Source organism: Hyperolius riggenbachi, chromosome 3 (genome assembly GCF_040937935.1).
Source record: "Hyperolius riggenbachi isolate aHypRig1 chromosome 3, aHypRig1.pri, whole genome shotgun sequence".
In the NCBI taxonomy this organism is placed as follows: domain Eukaryota; kingdom Metazoa; phylum Chordata; class Amphibia; order Anura; family Hyperoliidae; genus Hyperolius; species Hyperolius riggenbachi.
The window spans coordinates 423,848,329-423,867,585 of record NC_090648.1 but is presented as its reverse complement, the minus strand read 5'-3'; the positions used below and the strand labels follow the sequence as shown (position 1 = coordinate 423,867,585).

At 42.4% G+C, this 19,257-nt stretch overlaps 1 protein-coding gene across 3 annotated transcripts in view; it reads left to right on the top strand.

Annotated features, from left to right (window-relative positions):
* Positions 1-19,257, top strand: part of AGBL3 (AGBL carboxypeptidase 3) — a 357,981-nt gene that overhangs the window by 270,633 nt on the left and 68,091 nt on the right. For all 3 annotated transcript variants that reach the window (XM_068277556.1, XM_068277557.1, XM_068277555.1), the window contains exons 11-13: positions 10,213-10,322; positions 14,355-14,421; positions 15,037-15,126. In XM_068277556.1, the coding sequence (XP_068133657.1) occupies positions 10,213-10,322; positions 14,355-14,421; positions 15,037-15,126 (267 nt within the window). The remainder of the gene's footprint in view (positions 1-10,212; positions 10,323-14,354; positions 14,422-15,036; positions 15,127-19,257) is intronic.

The following is a 19,257-nucleotide window of genomic DNA, read 5'->3' as shown; positions in this document are numbered from 1 at the left end:
GTTGATCGGAAAAAAATATTTTCTCTCGTTTTTTTTTCACACAATCGATTGTTTTAATCTAATTGGGGTAAAATTGAACAGAAAAATTGTAACATGCCTGGCCACCATCTTTCACTGACTAAAAGGGAACCTGAAGTGGGAGGAAGATGGAGGCTGCCATCTTCATTCCCTTGTAAACAATGTCTGGTGTTATAGTGAGCTTTTTTGCTCTACTTGTTTTTGAGCCACACACCTGCAACAGACAAGCAGGCATTGCAGTTATAGCAGGGTCAAAGGATCTGATCTGCATGCTCGTTCTGGGCTAGTGGCTTAAAGTATTATGCTGGGAACATACTACACTTTTTTTGCGGTCAATTCTCCGCGCGATCGATTCTCTGCTCAATTTCCTTATCTTCAGCTTGTTTTTCTTATCTTTTTTTTTTTCATTCACTTCTATGAGAAATCGAGCGGAAAACAATCGAGCGGAGAATCGGACATGACGGAATTTATCTATCAAGGCATCTATCGGAACGATTCTTCTGCAAAAACGAAACGCGTGTTCCCAGCATTAGAGGCAGAGTATCAGCACAATGTCAGGTGACTGGCATTGTTTATTTGAGAATGAAGATGGCAGCCTCCATATTTGTTTCACTTCAGATTCCCTTAAGCCTTGTACACATGCTAGATAGAATTTGGCTGAGGAAACTGATAACAACTGAGAATCTAGCATGATTAGCGTGATTATCCTGGGAGATCAACTCAGCCGAGCACTAGCTAAGAGCAGTGGTCTCTTCCCTCACCTCGCCCGCTCTGTGACGCTCCTCATGCGCCACTCCATCAGCCCTCCTCCCTGCCCCTGCATGGCAACAGAAGGTATCACTAGCCTAGAGGACAGCAACCTATGTGTACAGTCTCGGTCGGGCGCCAGTCCTTCTCTAGTGACATTCCTTGTACAGTATGTATGTATGAGGCGAAGTGCCATAGTCATGTCAATAACTGTCACTCAATTTAATCCCTACCATAGTATTATGTCCCTTTCATACTCTGAGGCCAATTTTGCAGTCAACCAGTTAATTTATCTGTATGTTTTTGGAATGTGGGAGCAAGCCAGAGTGCCTAGAAGAAACCCCCATACAAACTCCAGATTTTGACCTAGGACCATAGTGTTAGAAAACAGTAATGCTGTCTACTGAACCACCATGCCACCCAATTTAGATGTATAAGCATATATGAATGATTTTGATCACTGTACATAATATGGTATCTAAATGTATGTGGTTGTCGTGTAGGTTTTTAAGAGGCTTCCATCTACTAAGGTAAGTACCAATTTGGGGCACTGTTTTCCCCTTCAGGTACACTATAGCTTCCAGTGGCAGTGCAGCACATGCTTATTGCAAGAAAGGAAAAAACATAATTGGTCTTCAGTGCTTCCTGGAATACAATTGTTGGGGTGCTTAAAGGACCACTTTCACGAAAAAAACTTTAAAATTTAGTATACATGTTGACACATACATATATGTACATTTGTCCCAGAGTAAATGACTGTACAGTGGATCCTTGGTGTGCGAGCATAATTCTTCTGGAAACATGCTTGCAATTCAGAGCACCCATATATCAAAGTCAATTTCCCCTTAAGGATTAAAGGAAACTCAGGTGATTTGTTCCACAATTCAAAAATATTTACAGAAAAATAGCGTACTGTATAAAGTAAACATTTAAAAAAGACCTTCACTGTAACTAATAGAATCATTGCTATCTGATGGCTCGTTGTTGTTTTGTTTGTGGCTTCAACTGGGAACTTATCCAGTGACAGTTGCTTTTGAGGTTTTCACAGAAATGTGACATTGTACATTCCCTACACTCAGATTAAGTAAAACCCCGCAGTATCAAAGGGAGAAGAGCAATCGGCTCAGTTATGATGATGTTCTGTGCTTGCATATCGGGACGTTGCTTGCTTATCAAGTCAAAATGTCAAAAAAATGTTTGCTTGTCTTGCAAAGTGCTTTTAAATCAAGTTGCTTGCAATGCAAGGTTTTATTGTATTTCCTATGTGGCTGTCACTTACAGTCTGTATTATTAGTCTGACAGCTCTGGATCTCTTACTGACAAGTTTCTGGCTAGTCTGTCTCCTCATGGGGCATTCTCAAATTTTTCTTCAGTCTTTTCAAAAGCACTCGCTGGATAGGACCTATATGGTGATGAAGACCAGCCTGCTTATGCACATACACTCTATTTTGCCAGTTGGACGGTACCACTGCTATCCACGGAGTGCTTTTCATAATAAAGGAAATACTGAGAATCGCCTACAGGGAGATAAACTAGTCCAATACCTGTAAGTAAAAGCTTTAGATCTGTCAGATTAATACGGTTTACGGTAAGTGACAGTGGCATAGGCAAAGGGTTTATTTACAGTGCATGACCTCATTCACAATGTCAGACTGTACTCCAGAGCATTGAGGATTGTCAGTGACCACTCACACCCTGGCCACTTCTTTTTCAGTCGGCTACCATCAGGTCGCAGGTTTTGGGCCATCTCCACCAAAACTTCAAGGCACAGGAACTAATTTTTCCCTCTGCTGTCAACCTGTTGAACTTCCTCCATGCCCTCCCACCTCTAGCACCCATTATCCCCCCCCCCCTTTTTTTTCCTCCCTTAAGGCTGCGGCAGACAGACTGTTAAGACTGCCTTGTAAAACGTTGTTTCTGTAATGTACCCTCCTGTCTTGGTGACACTGCTGCTTGTTGTCAATCGTGCTTTGTGGCATTACGTATCTATATTCCCACTTTACCCTGTACTATGTATGTGCCAAACCCAATTCTGAGCATAACCCAGTCATGCTTGGTGAATAAAATGATTCTGAATATACTTTTGGGATAAATGTAGTGTGTGTGTGTTTTGTGATGTTGGTTCTCTAAATATCCTTATTTCCCATCATGTGGAGCTGGTCATGAACAAAACCTAATTAGTAGAAGCACATTTTCACGCAATTTTAGCAAATGTTATAAATTTACCTAAATGAATGAGACAGTGAGAGCTGCTGATTTATGCTTTAGCAATTATATTGTGTATCAAAGAATTCCAACATAAATAATGTCACTTTAAGCAAAGAATGTCACCATTTTAAAAGTAATTAAATGACTGAAAAAAATACCCCAGAAGTGCAATCTCTGGTCGGGTTCGTGTATGGCACAGATACAATGTACATGCACAATGAACTAGCAGAAATAATTAACCATACTGTATAGCGGCAATGATATAACAGTGTACTATCCACCCTGTTAGTGACAGTTACACACATAAGATGTTTGTATTGTAATAGTGTCCCATTACTATACAGCATGATCCAGCGTTTTTGCAGGGGACACCCATTCCCTTTGCCAAGTAATAGCCTGGCCATGTGAAGCAATTTATAGTACAACAATAATTCACATCCCCCCCCCCCCCAAGTTGGCTTGAAACCGCCATAACAGTAGACCCTTGGCAGGGGCGTAGCAATAGCCATAGCAGCTGCTATGAGGCCCTGGAGCATAGGAAGCCCAGGTGGTACTTAATATACCATTAACTTTCTTGTGTTTCTCCACCTTCTGACTTTGTCTCAGTGCCCATGAACTATGTGCAGTGTTGATTGCACGAGAATGTAAATTGCCCAGTTAATTCATATCCATGTAGGGGCAGGTCGCAGTGCTTAACCCTCCTGGCGGTCTATTAGAAACCGCAAGGGGGCAGCGCAGCAGTTTTAAAAAAAAAATTTTTAAATCATGTAGCGAGCATAGGGCTTTCTACATGATAGCCGCTGTGCAGCGGCTTCCCCCTGCCCGCTTTGATCTTTGATCAGGAAATCCTGTTTAAAGAACGGGATTTCCTGAAGGGCTTTCCCCGTCGTGACGTCAAAGGGAGTCCCGATCCACCCCTCAGCGCTGCCTGGCACTGATTGGCCAGGCAGCGGTCGGGGGGGGCATCGGCGCGGGGATCGTCGGCTAATTGGCAGGTAGCGGCGGCAATCGGAATGCACATGCAGCTAGCAAAGTGCTGGCTGCGTGTTGCAAAAAAAAATTATGCGAATCGGCCCAGCAGGGCTTGAGATATCCCCCTGCGCGACATAACCCGAGCTTAGCTCGGGCTTACCGCCAGGAAGGTTAAAATTGCCTCCATCTGAGAGCCTCATGGAAGTTTAGCTATAGGGCCCCATGATGTCTAGCTACGCCCCTTACTGGGGACACTGTGGTACTTTCATACTATAGCCATTGCTCTGTGCATCCTGAAAAATAGGATGAAAGGTGGCATTGCACGTTGCCATTGTGTTGGGATGCATACAGTGCAGCATACAGTCCACAGACATATGCTTTCACCTCTTTCACAGCTGTGCGCATCATCCAGTAACGTACTCCCTGTTACCCAGATGGAAATCATTATACCACATTGCAAATGCAACAGTGTGGAAGCGGCATTAGAATATAATTGCATCTCGTTGTGATATCGTTGGAGGGTGAGTTTTGTGGCAAAGGCAGCGCTGATATCGGCAGTGAATGGGACTCGGTTAGGGTTAGGCATCGGTAGAGGGAATGTTAGTGTGAGAATAGAGTTAGGTTTAGCAATAGTAAAATAAAATAAACTGGTATCGCTTAAAAGTATGGCAGCCTACTTATCCCTCTCTCTTCAGTTGCCCTTTAATGCAGATGCAGTCCCCTCCTGCTTTACAGCCCTATAGGCACTCCTATTATACTTAGTCATGTCCAGATAGGTATTATTTATCTTTACTGGCCTTTTACTTGACATAGAATATTTATTCCCATAAGGTATATACATTTTGCAATAGTCATTATCATTAAAGGACACTCGATGAAAAAACAAACTAATGAAATAAACGATTGTATCAATCTTCCTTCTCCTAACATGACGTTTTAAGATATTCCACAGTTTTATTTTATGTTTAAATCTGCTTTTTAAGTTTTAACTGTTTTATTGTTTTTGCTCAATGACACATTCATTGAAGTATGCCAGAGCTAAAATCTATGAACTGTTGACCCTTTTTATCTCTTTCCTACTCTCAGAAGCCATTTTCTGCTAGGAAAGTGTTTTATAGTTGGAATTTCTTATCAGTGAGGATCACACTGTAGTCACTTCCTGTCTGAGTCAGGACTAAGTCAGCCACTTACATACCTGCTATTGAACTATTTCAGACAGAGAACGAAAAAAAGGAACACAGCATAGTTATTTGTGTGCTTGGCACTGTACATACACATGTCTATCTCATCATGTCACATGTCACCTCGGGTATCCTTTAAGAATCTGTTTGACAGTTAGCCATTTACGATCAGTGTCCTTGCCCTGTAATTTACTATCCCAGTCTACCAGACTTAGTGAATTTCTGAGCTTCTTAAAGTTAGCTTTTCTAAAATTGAAAGTTTTAGTTGTCCACTCACTTACATCTCTGTTAAAGAGACTCTGAAGCCTTAAAAAAATATCTATTTTTACTTACAATTCCTATAGCGTAGTATGGCGCTAGCTGAAACGCCGCTATCCCGCTGCTGAATGATGCTTCTTTCCCCCAAAATCCCTGGGGCAGAAATCCACGACTTTCTTGGTCATGGATTTTGCTGCCCGGGGAGGCAGAGCTTTCCGCTGTCAATCTGTGCACGGATCTCCGCCTCTCCCCGCCCCTCTCTGTGAAGGAAAACTCAGAGGGGTGGGGAGAGGCAGCGGTCAGCGCCGATTGACACAGCAGAGGCAGAGCTAAAGCGGAAAGTTCTTCCTCTAACAGGAAGCGATCCCTGGATTTTGCCCCGGGGATTTGGGGGGCAAAGAAGCATCATTCAGCCGCGGGATAGCTGTGTTTCAGCTAGCGCCATACTACTCTATAGGAATTGTAAGTAAAAATAGATATTTTTAAAGCTTCAGACTCTCTTTAAGTCACAGGCCAAATGTTACCTTGTTATAGTCACGGTTTCCCAATTGTTCTCCAACTTGCACATTTGATATAGTATCTGGTCTATTTAAAATGACAAAAAAGTCAAGCAGAGCACCTCTCCTGCTTGGTTCGGTTACCATCTTTGTCAGGTAACGGTCTTGTAATGTTGATAAAAATCTGTCACTTTTACTAGAGGGAGTTGTTTTAATATCCCTGTTGATGTCGGGCTAATTGAAATTACCAATAACTATGACCCCCATGTTTGCTTTCAGCTTGTTCAATCTGCTGCAGTAATTGTACACTCACCTAAAGGATTATTAGGAACACCATACTAATACGGTGTTTGACCCCCTTTCGCCTTCAGAACTGCCTTAATTCTATGTGGCATTGATTTAACAAGCTGCTGAAAGCTTTCTTTTGAAATGTTGGCCCATATTGATATGATAGCATCTTGCAGTTCATGGAGATTTGTGGGATGCACAACCAGGGCACGAAGCTCCTGTTCCATCACATCCCAAAGATGCTCTATTGGGTTGAGATCTGGTGACTGTGGGGGCCATTTTAGTAAAGTGAACTCCTTGTCATGTTCAAGAAACCAATTTGAAATGATTCAAGCTCTGTGACATGGTGCATTATCCTGCTGGAAGTAGCTTTCAGAGGATGGGTACATGGTGGTCATGAAAGGATGGACATGGTCAGAAACAATGCTCAGGTAGCCCCTGGCATTTAAACAATGCCTAATTGGCACTAAGGGGCCTAGAGTGTGCCAAGAAAACATCCCCCACACCATTACACCATCACCACCAGCCTGCACAGTGGTAACAAGGCATGATGGATCCATCTTCTTATTCTGTTTACGCCAAATTCTGACTATCGAGACTCATCAGAACAGGCAACATTTTTCCAGTCTTCAACAGTCCAATTTTGGTGAGCTTGTGTAAATTGTAGGTACTTTTTCTTATTTGTAGTGGAGATGAGTGGTATCCGGTGGGGTCTTATGCTGTTGTAGCCCATCCACCTCAAGGTTATGTGTGTTGTGGCTTCACAAATGCTTTGCTGCATACCTTTTCACGCCATACTTTGTAAACCCTATAAATGGTTGTGCTTGAAAATCCCAGTAACTGAGCAGATTGTGAAATACTCAGACCGCTCCCCGTCTGGCACCAACAACCATGCCACGCTCAAAATTGCTTAAATCACCTTTCTCTACCATTCTGACATTCAGTTTGGAGTTCAGGAGATTGTCGTGACCAGGACCACGCCCCTAAATGCATTGAAACAACTGCCATGTGATTGCTTGATTAGATAATTGCATTATTGAGAAATTGAACAGGTGTTCCTAATAATCCTTTAGGTAAGTGTATGAATTCCATGTCTTTTTTACGTGTGGAGGTTTATAACATACACCAATAAGCAGGTGACAATCCTTGCTTCCTGCTTGAACACCTACCCATACAGGTTCCATGCCGTCACAGTCTTCAGCCATGCCTTTCTTCATAACTGGAGACAAGGAGGATTTAAAGAGAACCCGAGGTGGGTTCTAAGAATCCTAATAGCACACAAAGGCTGAGTCTGCACATAATGCTCAGCCTCTGTTGCTATACAGCGTCCCACCCAGGCCCCCCCTGCGCTCTGCTATCCCCATAAATCAAACACCGTGCTAGCGGCATCGCTAGCTGGCTGTTTACCTCTTGATGTGTCAGTCTCACTGCTCCCCCGCCTCCTCTATGTCGCAGCTCCCCGCCTGCATACCATCCCTCCCCGCTGATTGGAGGGAAGGGATGCAGGCGGGGAGCGGAGATATGGAGGAGGCGGGGGAGCGGCGAGACTGACACATCCAGAGGTAAACAGCTGGCTATCGACACGCTGTGTGTCGCTAGCACGGCGTTTGATTTATGGGGGCAAGCAGAGCGCAGGGGGGCACTGTATAGCAACAGAGGCTGGGCATTATGTGCAGATCCAGCCTCTGTGTGCAGAGATACAGACTCGTCCTTTTATATTTGGTCTATCTTTCATGAAGACACTGTAACCCTCCAAATTTACCATCCAATCAAGGCTAGCATCCATCCATATCTCTGTTACTCCTACAGTATCATTGTCTTTATCCCTGAACAGCAACTCACGTACATCCATTTCATTTGAAATGCTTCTAGCTTTGGTTAAAGCGGAATATAACCCTGCATTTCAACTTTGCTCTAAAACATTATTTACAGTATATTATATGCAAAAAGCATTTTTTTTTTACTAGACCAGCATTGGAAGGGTTAAACACAGAGGTTTAAAGTTCCGTGGAGTGATATGCAGAAGTTCAGATTGTTACATTCTATTTAGTTATATGTATCTATTGAGAAATGTTACACACTCTTTGGCTGTCCTCCAACTCCTTCCCAGTCAGAGAGATGAGTCACATTCAACACTTAGATACATTTATGTAAACAAAATGTATCTATTTCAGCTTCGGATGCCTCTGCAGAAATCTCCAGGAACTTTAAAGAGACACTGAAGCGAAAAAAAAATGATGATATTATGATTTGTATGTGTAGCACAGCTAAGAAATAAAACATTAAGATCAGATACATCAGTGTAATTGTTTCCAGTACAGGAAGAGTTGAGAAACTCCAGTTGTTATCTCTATGCAAACAAGCCATTAAGCTCTCCGACTAAGTTAGTCGTGGAGAGGGCTGTTATCTGACTTTTATTATCTCAACTGTTCCTGGACTATTTACTTTTCCTCTGCTAGGAAAAGTAAATAGTCATTACTTCACAGACTGCTCTGAAAGACTCATTTTGAATGCTGAGTGTTGTGTAATCTGCACATATTATAGAATGATGCAATGTTAGAAAAAACACTATATACCTGAAAATAAAAGTATGAGAATATTTTCTTTGCTGCTAATCTTCTAGTAATTATTCATAGTACACAACCAATTCACTATATCATATTTTTTTTTTCGCTTCAGTGTCTCTTTAAAGCACTGTGTAACCCTTCCAATGCTGGTCTAGTAAAAAAAAAATGCTGGTTGCATATAATATACTGTAAATAATGTTTTAGAGCAAAGTTGAAATGCAGGGTTATATTCCGCTTTAACATAAATTTAATGTTATTACTACAACACCAAACTTTTTTTGTAGCTCTTGCTGGAACAGTAGAAGGTTCAATCACCTGCTTATGTTTAGTGACTTCCTTACTCTTTGAACTCCCATACCCCCTTCCAGCCTGTATAATCCCATGTTTCCATTGTTTTATCTAATCTGGCTAGTTCCCTTCTACTTTCTAAACCCTCCCTCCTCCCCTCTGGTCCTAGTTTAAAGCGGGATTGTCACCATAAAAATCAAATTTCAACAGCAACTGGTCTGATTGTATTAAGTGATAAAGATGCTAATCCTGCATTCAAAACTTTCAAACCTTTTTCTGCTGTTATGATTTGGAGTTATCACATACTTAAGGAGCACTGGCCCTTTAGTAGTCAGTGCCAAACAGTTGCATGCTGGGGGTTCTTTTTATCTATAATATATTACTCCTCTTCCATTTAATTCCCTGCATAGCTGCTATCTGAAACACGATCCCCTGCTCACTCATGTTTACGAACAAGGCTAAGGTGACTCAGCGATTGGAAGAAAAAAGAAAAAAAGTAAAAGGCAGAAATGACATCAGGATTTAGCCTAAACTGTGGGCAAAAGACATGGTTCCCACCAGGAACAGAATTCTCTTCATTTACTATATAAAATTCACTGAAATCAAAACGTGGACAGTACAATATATGTGTTATGTAAGTAGATCAAGTATTTATCTACTTATATATGTGTTTTTTCCCTGGCATGGTATGGCTACTCCTATTGCTTTAAAATCTCCTCCAACCTTCTATTTTCTCTCCCAGCAGAGCTGCACCCTCCCCATTTAGGTGTAGTTGATCTCTTCAGTAGAGTATGTAGCCGATTGAGAAGTCTTCCCAGTTCTCAAAAAACCCGAACCCTACCTTCCTGCACCAACTTCTTAGCCACTTATTTAACTCCCTAAGCTCCTGCTGCCATTCTGGTGAAACGTGGCTCTGGCAGTATTTCAGGAAACAGTGGGGATCCACTTTTGAGTAGTAATTGTATTTGTACAGTACATGATTTGATCTCATGATTTTATTTCCTGTTGCCAAGGAGTGAACTTTAAACACTACTTGATATTCACCTAAAAATATCAGACACAGTGTAAAACCATTCTTGCTGGAACTTTCTTGTACAACTTAGGATAACTTTACTATTTCTAACCAAAGGCGTGAATGACAAAACTGAACATAAACTTCACTGACATAAATGGTTAATCTGTTTGCAGTATTACACATGTCTGGACGAGCTGGAGGATCTGGTGAAGCAGAAAGTCAATCACCGCTTAAGTTTGGGTTCTGAAGACCTTTTAGATGTTCTTTCTGATCTGGACTCGAGGTGAGAATTATTCACAGACATTAAAGCAGCTCAGGATTACTGAGATAGGAAAAATTCAACAAAGACAAGCGGTTTACGAAGAATCTAGCTACACATAACTTATTCCTCTATACTGCATGATGCTGTATGATTGGGTCTACCAAGACCTCTCCTTGGCTGGAGGTAGCTCAGTATACAAGTTGAAGCTTTTGAAGCGATCTGTTAAAGCAGGCAGAATGTCATTACAAGTTATGAGGATTTCAGCCAAACTTTAATTGAGCCCAGCATCTTTTCCCAGTCCCTCCATATTGGCCCACTTGGCCGGGAGGCTAATCGGCCATATTGGTTATATTAAAGTTGTGGCCAGCCCAAGTTCTTGCCCTTCCACAAATACAGTAGATTCCCTTTATAGTAAACTCCAAGGGACCAGGAAAAGTAGTTTACTATATCAGAAGTTTATTATATCAGAATTGGTCATACATTGTATATTTTTACAGAAGCATTTGCTAGGACCTGAGGACTGAGTTTACTATATCCAGATGTTTACTATTTTAGAGTTTACTATAACGAGATAGTACTGTATTAGCGTGGCCATCATGACACCCTAACCCATGAAAAGCATGGCCACAACAACCCCTTCTGTGGAGGGGAACTTCTGTATCAGCAAAAGGGAACCCAAGGCAGAGAGGTCCTCTATAGGACAGTACATGTAGCTCTGCTGAGCCCACTGTACATAACTGTTAGGGCCCGTTCTCACCTGAGCGGGAATCAGACGATTCCCGCTCACAGCAAACCGCTAGCGGTTCTGCAAGAACCGCTACACAATGTAGCGAGTGGCAGTGTTCTCACTGCTGCGGTTGCGGTTAGCGATAACCGCAACCACGCTGCATGAAGCGGTTTGCCGGCGACGAGCGTTCCGCGATTAGCGATCGTGATTAGCGTGCATAGCACGCTAATCGCGATCGCTCCAAAACCGCCGCAGTGTCTAGTAATTTTTCCACGCTAATCGCGGGAAAATCACTCCCGCAAAACGTTCTGCGATTTTAAGTGTGAACGGGCCCTAAGGCGGCTGGCAGTATGTTATCTGAAATGATCACATTTAACAGAAATGTCTGAATACAGCTCTATGGCATGTTACATGCACTTATCCGACTTTGGAGGGCAAACATAATAGTTTTTGAATAGTTAATGATGATTTTGGCAATCTATCTGATGTTTGTAGGTATTTGTGGCCCCACCATAGAACAGCCAACAGGGGGTGCTGGCCAAAACTATTGTTCATGATTATTCAGCTGGCAGTCTTTCAGTGGCGCTTGACAATTCAATCACTGTGTGCTTGTCTGACAGAGCAGCATGTACTGCTCTGTGAGGAAGGGAGTAGATACTGGAGGCTCCATGCAGCACCAGGAGACCAAGCACCACCATGTTATCCTTATGCCTGTGTTGGTCTTCTACTTTAGGTCCTCTCACAACCAAAAACATAGTGGTAGGTAAATGGACTTCTCTAAATTTGCCCTTGACTGTGGTAGGGATATTGGGCTATGACTAGGTTAGGCCCATTATTATGAAGTGGCAGCATATCACCACTTTACACCTACGAAACACAACAGTTCCCAACAAATATACTTTAGCATATACAGTATTTACTGTATAAAAGTCCCAAAGTTGTTGTCCAGTGAAGAATGCTACTGCAGTGTGCAGCCATGAGTTTGTGCTGCCTGCAGGGCCCTAGTTCAGTTTTGCAATATCATCATTGTCGTGTGGATGGCTGATCAGTGATACGCTGAGTGTATCTCACTCCTTTTGGGAAAGTAACTATTACAAATGGTGGAGGGGTGTGGTGTCCAAAGGAGATTTGCTGACCTTCCAAAGGAGACAAAAAAAGAAAAGAAAGGCACCAGGAGCCCCTGATGGTGTAGTACATTAAAGAAAGACTTGAGGTAATATTCTTTTATAAAGATACTCACAAAGATGGGTTGCAAGACTCGCAACCACAATGTAAACGCAGGTGAGGAAAACCTGTCCTCACACAGGTTCTTAAAGAGAACCCGAGGTGTGTTTAAAGAATGTTATCTGCATACAGAGGCTGGATCTGCTTATACAGCCCAGCCTCTGTTGCTATCCCAAACCCCACTAAGGTCCCCCTGCACTCTGCAATCCCTCATAAATCACAGCCGTGCTGTGAGGGTGTGTTTACATCTGTAGTGTCAGTCTCAGCTGCTCCCCCGCCTCCTGCATAGCTCCGGTCCCTGCCCCCGTCCCTTCCCTCCAATCAGCAGGGAGGGAAGGGATGCAGGCGGGGACTGGAGTTCTGCAGGAGGCGGGGAGAGCAGCAGACTGACACTATAGAGATAAACACAGCCAGCTCTGACAAGCTGTTTGTCAGCAGCGTGGCTGTGATTTATGAGGGATTGGGGGTTTGGGATAGCAACAGAGGCTGGGCTGTATAGGCAGATCCAGCCTCTGTATGCAGATAATATTCTTCAAACCCACCTCGGGTTCTCTTTAAGATCCTCTTTTGTGTGGGTCACACTCCAGTAAAAGGGGATGTGAGCTCAAAAAGCTAAAGACACCTGACAGCCCCTCAACCTAAAGGAGGTACTTTATTGGGTAAGGAAGGAGAAGTTCTAGTGAAGTAAAGGGCCTAAAGCGCCTCCTCCCTTACCCAGTAATGTTGCAAATGGTGACTTAGGGCTGAACAAAGATCAAGTCCTCTGAGTGGGAGGAGATGGGGCTTTTTTCTGATTACAAACTTCACTCCTTTAGACTAGTGAGTGATATGCCTCGTTGGATCTCCAAATGTCCAACATTTTTCTTTTCATTGAAATTGTGACCTGATTGTTTTCACTCTAAAAGCTGCTTTAAAAGAAAAAAAAAAGATCCAGTATTGTGTTTAACCATTAAAAACAATCTTTAATGCGGACCTGTTGCAGACTTCAACAGCATAATAACCTTTAAAGAAAAACATTTATTTGTTACAGCTGATACAAATCATGCAATAAATACATATGTAGTGTGTCAACTTCCTGCTTTCATGGAGGCAGACATAGTGTTAACAACCTGTGTTTACAAATTAGCTGCTCGTGGCAGAGGAGATTCCTGAACTGACATAGCTGAGAGATCAGGTTACAGTGGTTATTAGTCACATACTGTATGAGGGGGAATTAAACTGTCTAAATACATACAGGGTGCATTTATTTATGTTCATCTTCTGTCCTGTGCAAGAGTTCAGGTCCACTTTAAAAGTATTTTTGAATTGGTAACGCATAAAATATTATATAGATATGTTTCAGGTTTGTTGTTCGTTCCTCACCTGATCAGGATCATTGTTCTATTCCAATTATACAGTACATATGAAAGTATACAAATATTTTTGAAAAATGAAAAAGGCAGATACCTCTTGCACCAATTTCTAGTTATTTTTTTCCTCCTCAGTCTCCAGATAACTGCTCACTCCCCGAGCTCGCTTTATCCCTCTCCACCAGTCATCCTGAATAGGGATGATCAATGAGATGCAAAGTTCATGCAGGATTATGTAAATTGTGGATGCAAATATATGCAGCTTGAAAACAAAGTCATCAGTTTTAGCCTTATTAGGACTTGATTGGTCCATTTTCAGGCTGCATAAATGTGCATACAAAATTAACATAATGCATTCATTATTTGAATCTCATTGGTCACCCTAATCCTGAAGCAATGACTTGTCAAATCAGCAAGGAGCTGCACCTTTAGCTGACAGAGGAATCCCTCTCCCTTCTTTGTGTCCATATGACTAAAGGGGGGAGTGATTCAAGATGCTCAGGTGTAAGCAGGCAGCTGTCTGTGGCTGAAGGTCTGCAGTATGAATTGGTGGAGTAAGAGGATTCCTTTATTTTGTTTTGCAAGTACTATGTTTTAAGTGTTTTGTGCATGATTAATAATAAAAAAAAGATGTTCTATTAAATTATTTAATTCATATTAAAAATGACGTATTAATACTATGCCCAAACTGGTGTGGTTTGTGAAATGTACAGGGTGGTGCAGTAATGAATCATGCCTTTTTCTGGGTTTCAGCACCGGAGGATCGGACAGCTCTGACTCCAATGGCCCCCCTGCACACCTGATGGAGCTTGTTTCAAAGGTAGGATAGGATGCAATTTTACACCAGATTCCGATTTTTAATGCAATTAAAAAAAAGTCCAAAAGCTAGTATCAGCAGCAACTTGGCAATGAAGCATGTCGCTTCGAAACAGCGGGCTGTAGTTGCTTTCAGCCCATTTCTGACATTATGTTAATTACATGTTTTTCAATAAAGAGATACTTTTCTTAAAGCTGTGCTGCTGATACGTGCTTTTGTATTTTTGACCTCGGTGGGCAACGTGATCTTATCAGCTATACGCTGCTATAGCACCCTTGTCTCCATTTTGCGTGCTGTGCCTAATGTTTTTCTGCATTAAAAAAAAGTCCTGTATGCTGTGGTTTTTTTTCTGTGTGTTCCTTCTTGTGTTGCTAGCATCCAGTGAAAACCTCAAATCTGAATTGGAAATCAAAATTGCAATTTGCAGTGTAAAATAAGTCTAAATGTGGGTTCAAAGCTACTTTATTATTACTTTATTATTCTTGTATCAATCTGATTGCCATCAGATCGTGCCTTTTGCCTCAGTGGGCCATTTAGTTCTTTTACAAAGGTTTACGGTGACATTGTCATATTTCCTTCACCATCAGTTTCTGAATCTCTATCCTTCTCTCTGTATAGGTAAAACCACGGAAGAAGCAGCTGAAATCAAAGAGAGACAGAAACAGCCAAAGAAAGCAATTTGATCAAACTCCTTTCCATGAACAGCAGGTAATACAAATCATCATGACTTCACTGCATATTATGTACTAGAAAAAAAAGAAAAACACCCAGTAAGGAGAAAAGCAAATGCATTCACCTCAGTAAAGCTTCCACTGGTTCCCAGTCATTCCTTTCTTTACCTTGTATGTCTCCCCTGCTCAGCAACTCTTTAAAGGATACCCGAAGTGACGTGTGACATGATGAGATAGACATGTGTATGTACAGTGCCTATCACACAAATAATTATGCTGTGATCCTTTTTTCTTTCTCTGCCTGAAAGAGTTAAGTATCAGGTATGTAAGTGGCTGACTCAGTCCTGACTCAGACAGGAAGTGACTACAGTGTGACCCTTACTGATAAGAAATTCCGACTATAAAACACTTTCCTAGCAGAAAATGGCTTCTGAGAGCAAGAAAGAGGTAAAAAGGGGAATTTCTTAGCAGTGAGGGTCACACCGTAGTCAGGACTGAGTCAGCCACTTACATACCTGATATTTAACACTTTCTGGCAGAGAAATAAAAAAAAGGAACACAGCATATTTATTTGTGTGCTAGGCACTGTACATACACATGTCTGTCTCATCATGCCACATGTCAGTTCGGGTATCCTTTAAGGTCATAGGTGAGTGTCTGTTGCATCTTCAGGGCCATCTGCTCTGCCAATTGTGGTAACTGCTACTATAGGAAAAGGATAGTGGCAAACTGACAATCAAATTGGCCGCCTTTACCTTCCCGTACTGCTAATTAACAGCTGGGCACCATCAAAAGGAGGTGTGGTAGCATCAGAGAGGCAATAACCTTCGGAGGAAAGCAGCTGAGGCCCAGGGATCAGCAAAAGCTTTCCTAGAGAGGAGAGTATAAGATTTCCTGCAGAACAGGTATATTTTTCTCCCTGACATCCAGTGTATCACTTTACAGCTGATAGACTCATTAGAACAGTGGTCCTCAAACTAAGGCCCGCGGGCCAAATGTGGCCCCCTGAGGCCTTTTTACCGGCCCCCCCACACAAAATGTATTACAGATGCGGTCAGCTACATCTTTTAATATTGGTGGTCGGCATATAGAATGAAGCCAGAAAGCAGTAATTCGCTGGTTTCCAATCAAATTCCACATCAGGTGACACTGTTGTCCAGTTGGACTGCAGGTCGTCACCTGGGTATGCTTCACTGTCTGGCCCGCAAAGAGGCCTCCCAGCAGTCTGAAGTATGTTGACCCGGCCCTCGACCCAAAATGTTGGGTGACCCCTGCATTAGAAAATCCTATGCAAAGTATGGTATTTCCTTGTGTATTGTGGGCACTTCGTTGCTGACATCAGGGATCCATATATATTCTTGCCTGGTCATTTCTGGCTCTGATAGCTTGGCGCAGAGTATTTTCAGCGTGAGCTGCCAGTAAATTTCACTGGGGCACACAGCCAGAATCAAGGGAGGAGAGATCTCACCACTGCAGTCCTCATACATGGACATTATAATCCATTTCCGAGCGACTTCATTGATACAAATTATCCTCGAAGGGATGAATGATACCACATAGGATATTTTGATCAGAATTCAGATTGGAATTTTAATTGGAAATTGTCTGAAACCTGCTTCACTGTGGCTTTCTGCAGTACTCAGTGAAGTACAACGCTACTTATCCACCTCATTTGACCTGTCATTCTTTTGTCCAATCTACTTTTTTCAGTCGACTTGCCTTGAATATTGATCAACAGCTATTTTTTTTTCAACACATTTTATTAAGTGGTATTTTGCAACTATTTGTCCATTACTAAAAAGGGTTCTGGCAGAGTTTGAATGAAATGTAAACTAGAGAGCAATAAGCCCATTAAGGCAGCACCACGCAAAAAAAATTAGAAATGTATGAAGAAGTTTATTAAAATATTAATCAACACTATGAGAAATTAAAATCAATTAAAACACATGCATACCATCTGCGGTAGTACTATATTCTAATAAGTCATCAGTAATAATAGGTCATCAGTAAAAATAGCACCTTTTATCATTGCAATCAAAAAATATATGATCCAATAAGAATATTATCACCTGAGATGCTCACAATTAGAGCCCTCTCAGGATCAGAACCGGGATTTAGTAACCACATTAAAGAGCATAAGCTGTGCAAAGGTCTCATAGGTGAACAAACCATAGTAAACAAACAAAAAAAGAAAAACATGAATAAAGTGCATAATGCTATATAAACATCATAGAGAAAATTGATCAACAATTGTGCTGAATTTGCATGAGATATTATGATTGATGTGTTGTGAACACCAGGTGCAACAACAGCAGTATACTTAGCTATGTAGGTGCAGACACAGGCGGTATGGGAGATGGCAGGCCCCCAATGGACTTCTCCGCCAGTATCGCGGCAGTCACGCCGCTTTTTCACAGAGCGGAGGATCTCCAGCCAATCACATCAATCATACTGTCTCATCAGCAGCACTGCAGTCACTGCAACACTGAGATTGATGCCTTTTAGGGGGAGGAGTCAACACAACCCACTATTCTTGATAAAATAGTGTTGGGGGTTGAACTAATCAGCACTGCTTGTACATTTCCTTTGCTTGTTTTTGTGTAGTTTAGGTTTAGGGGATCTTAAAGTGTACCCAAGCCAAAGCTCAGGTCAAAAAGTAAATACTTACCTAAGCAGAGGGCAGCCTCTGGATCCTATCCCACTTCGTCTTCTAGTCGCCCATCATCAAGCACAGACCCCGTGATGACAAAAAGGCTTGTTGGTAATCACATGGGGCAGTGATCCTCTTAAGGCACAAGTGTGACCTGTACTGCACCTGTGTGAGTATGGCTGCGTCTGCACAGTAAGCTGGAGCCACACGTGCAGCTGCGCATAGGTGGCCGTGCTCGCGCAGGTGAAGCACGACTACGCTCATGCAAGGAGAGGAGCAAGGCCCCAATATGCAGGAGGGTCCAGAGCAGTGGCAGAGAACAGCGTGGAAAATCTCCAAGGAGGACCAGGTTCTCTTTAAACTGTATTTGATAAATACAATTGTATATATACCTGGAGCTTCCTCCAGCCCCCTTTAGGCCAATCACTTCCTTGCCGTCCTCCTAGGCCGTATCAATCCTTCCCAGGAAAACCACCAGTCTTGTATTTCTTGTATGTGTATGTTTTAACAGCCATTCTGATCTGGCTGAAGGCTGTAGCTCTCCTGTTTTCTGTTCCAGTACAACCCATTTATCAAATGGTGTAAGTAGTGCAGTTTGTTGCTCCCGGGCAATCTTAGACTGATTTATGTGCATGTGTGTGTTCCCTATAATGGTTGAACCTGGCAGGCCTCAGCAGGAATCCCATGTTATGAGTATAAAATGTTTGCTTGCTGCTGACCAGGGATGATTACAGCTATGCAAATTCTTTCGAGTTGATGCAAATTTATGCAATTTTTATGCAAATTTATGCAACTTAACAATGGACCAATCAATTTAAACCTGGGTTAAGGGCTCTTTCCCACTAAGACGTTGCGTTAGACGCGACGTTAAGGTCGCATAACGTGCCCCTAACGCAACACATGTGAGCTTTGAAGTAGGACGTCATATAGAGCCGCGTTATGCGTCTCTTGATGCGTCCGTGATGCATACTTTTTGACGCATACTATCGGACAAAAACGGGGCATGCGGCAAAAGACTGGAGACCACGTGATCGGAACACTCTGCATCACGTGGTCCCGCCAGTGACGTCCGCACAGTGCAGTGAATATTAATTAGCCATGTGGCTACTCACAATACAATAACTGAGTATGTGCAAACAGTCTAACGCGGCTAAAGCCGCATATAACGCACAGCATGCTGCACTTTCATAGAACGTGCAGCGTTACACTGTAACGCAACGTGGGCACTGTGAACAGCCCATTGATTTTTCATTACTCTGAGCTGGGCTGCGTTACAGGCTGCTCTAACGTGCGCCTGTAACATCCCACTGTGAAAGCAGCCTTAAAATGATTAGCCCATTTTCAAACTGCATACATTTGCATACAATTTTGCATAATTTCAGAAGAATTTGCATCTCATTGACCATCCCTAGTGCTGACTGGTATAGGTCAAGTAGGGACCCTTACCATTAACGGGGAGACCTTATCGCTGGTGTAAGGGTCTAGTATACAATTCTATTGCATACAATCCATTTTGGA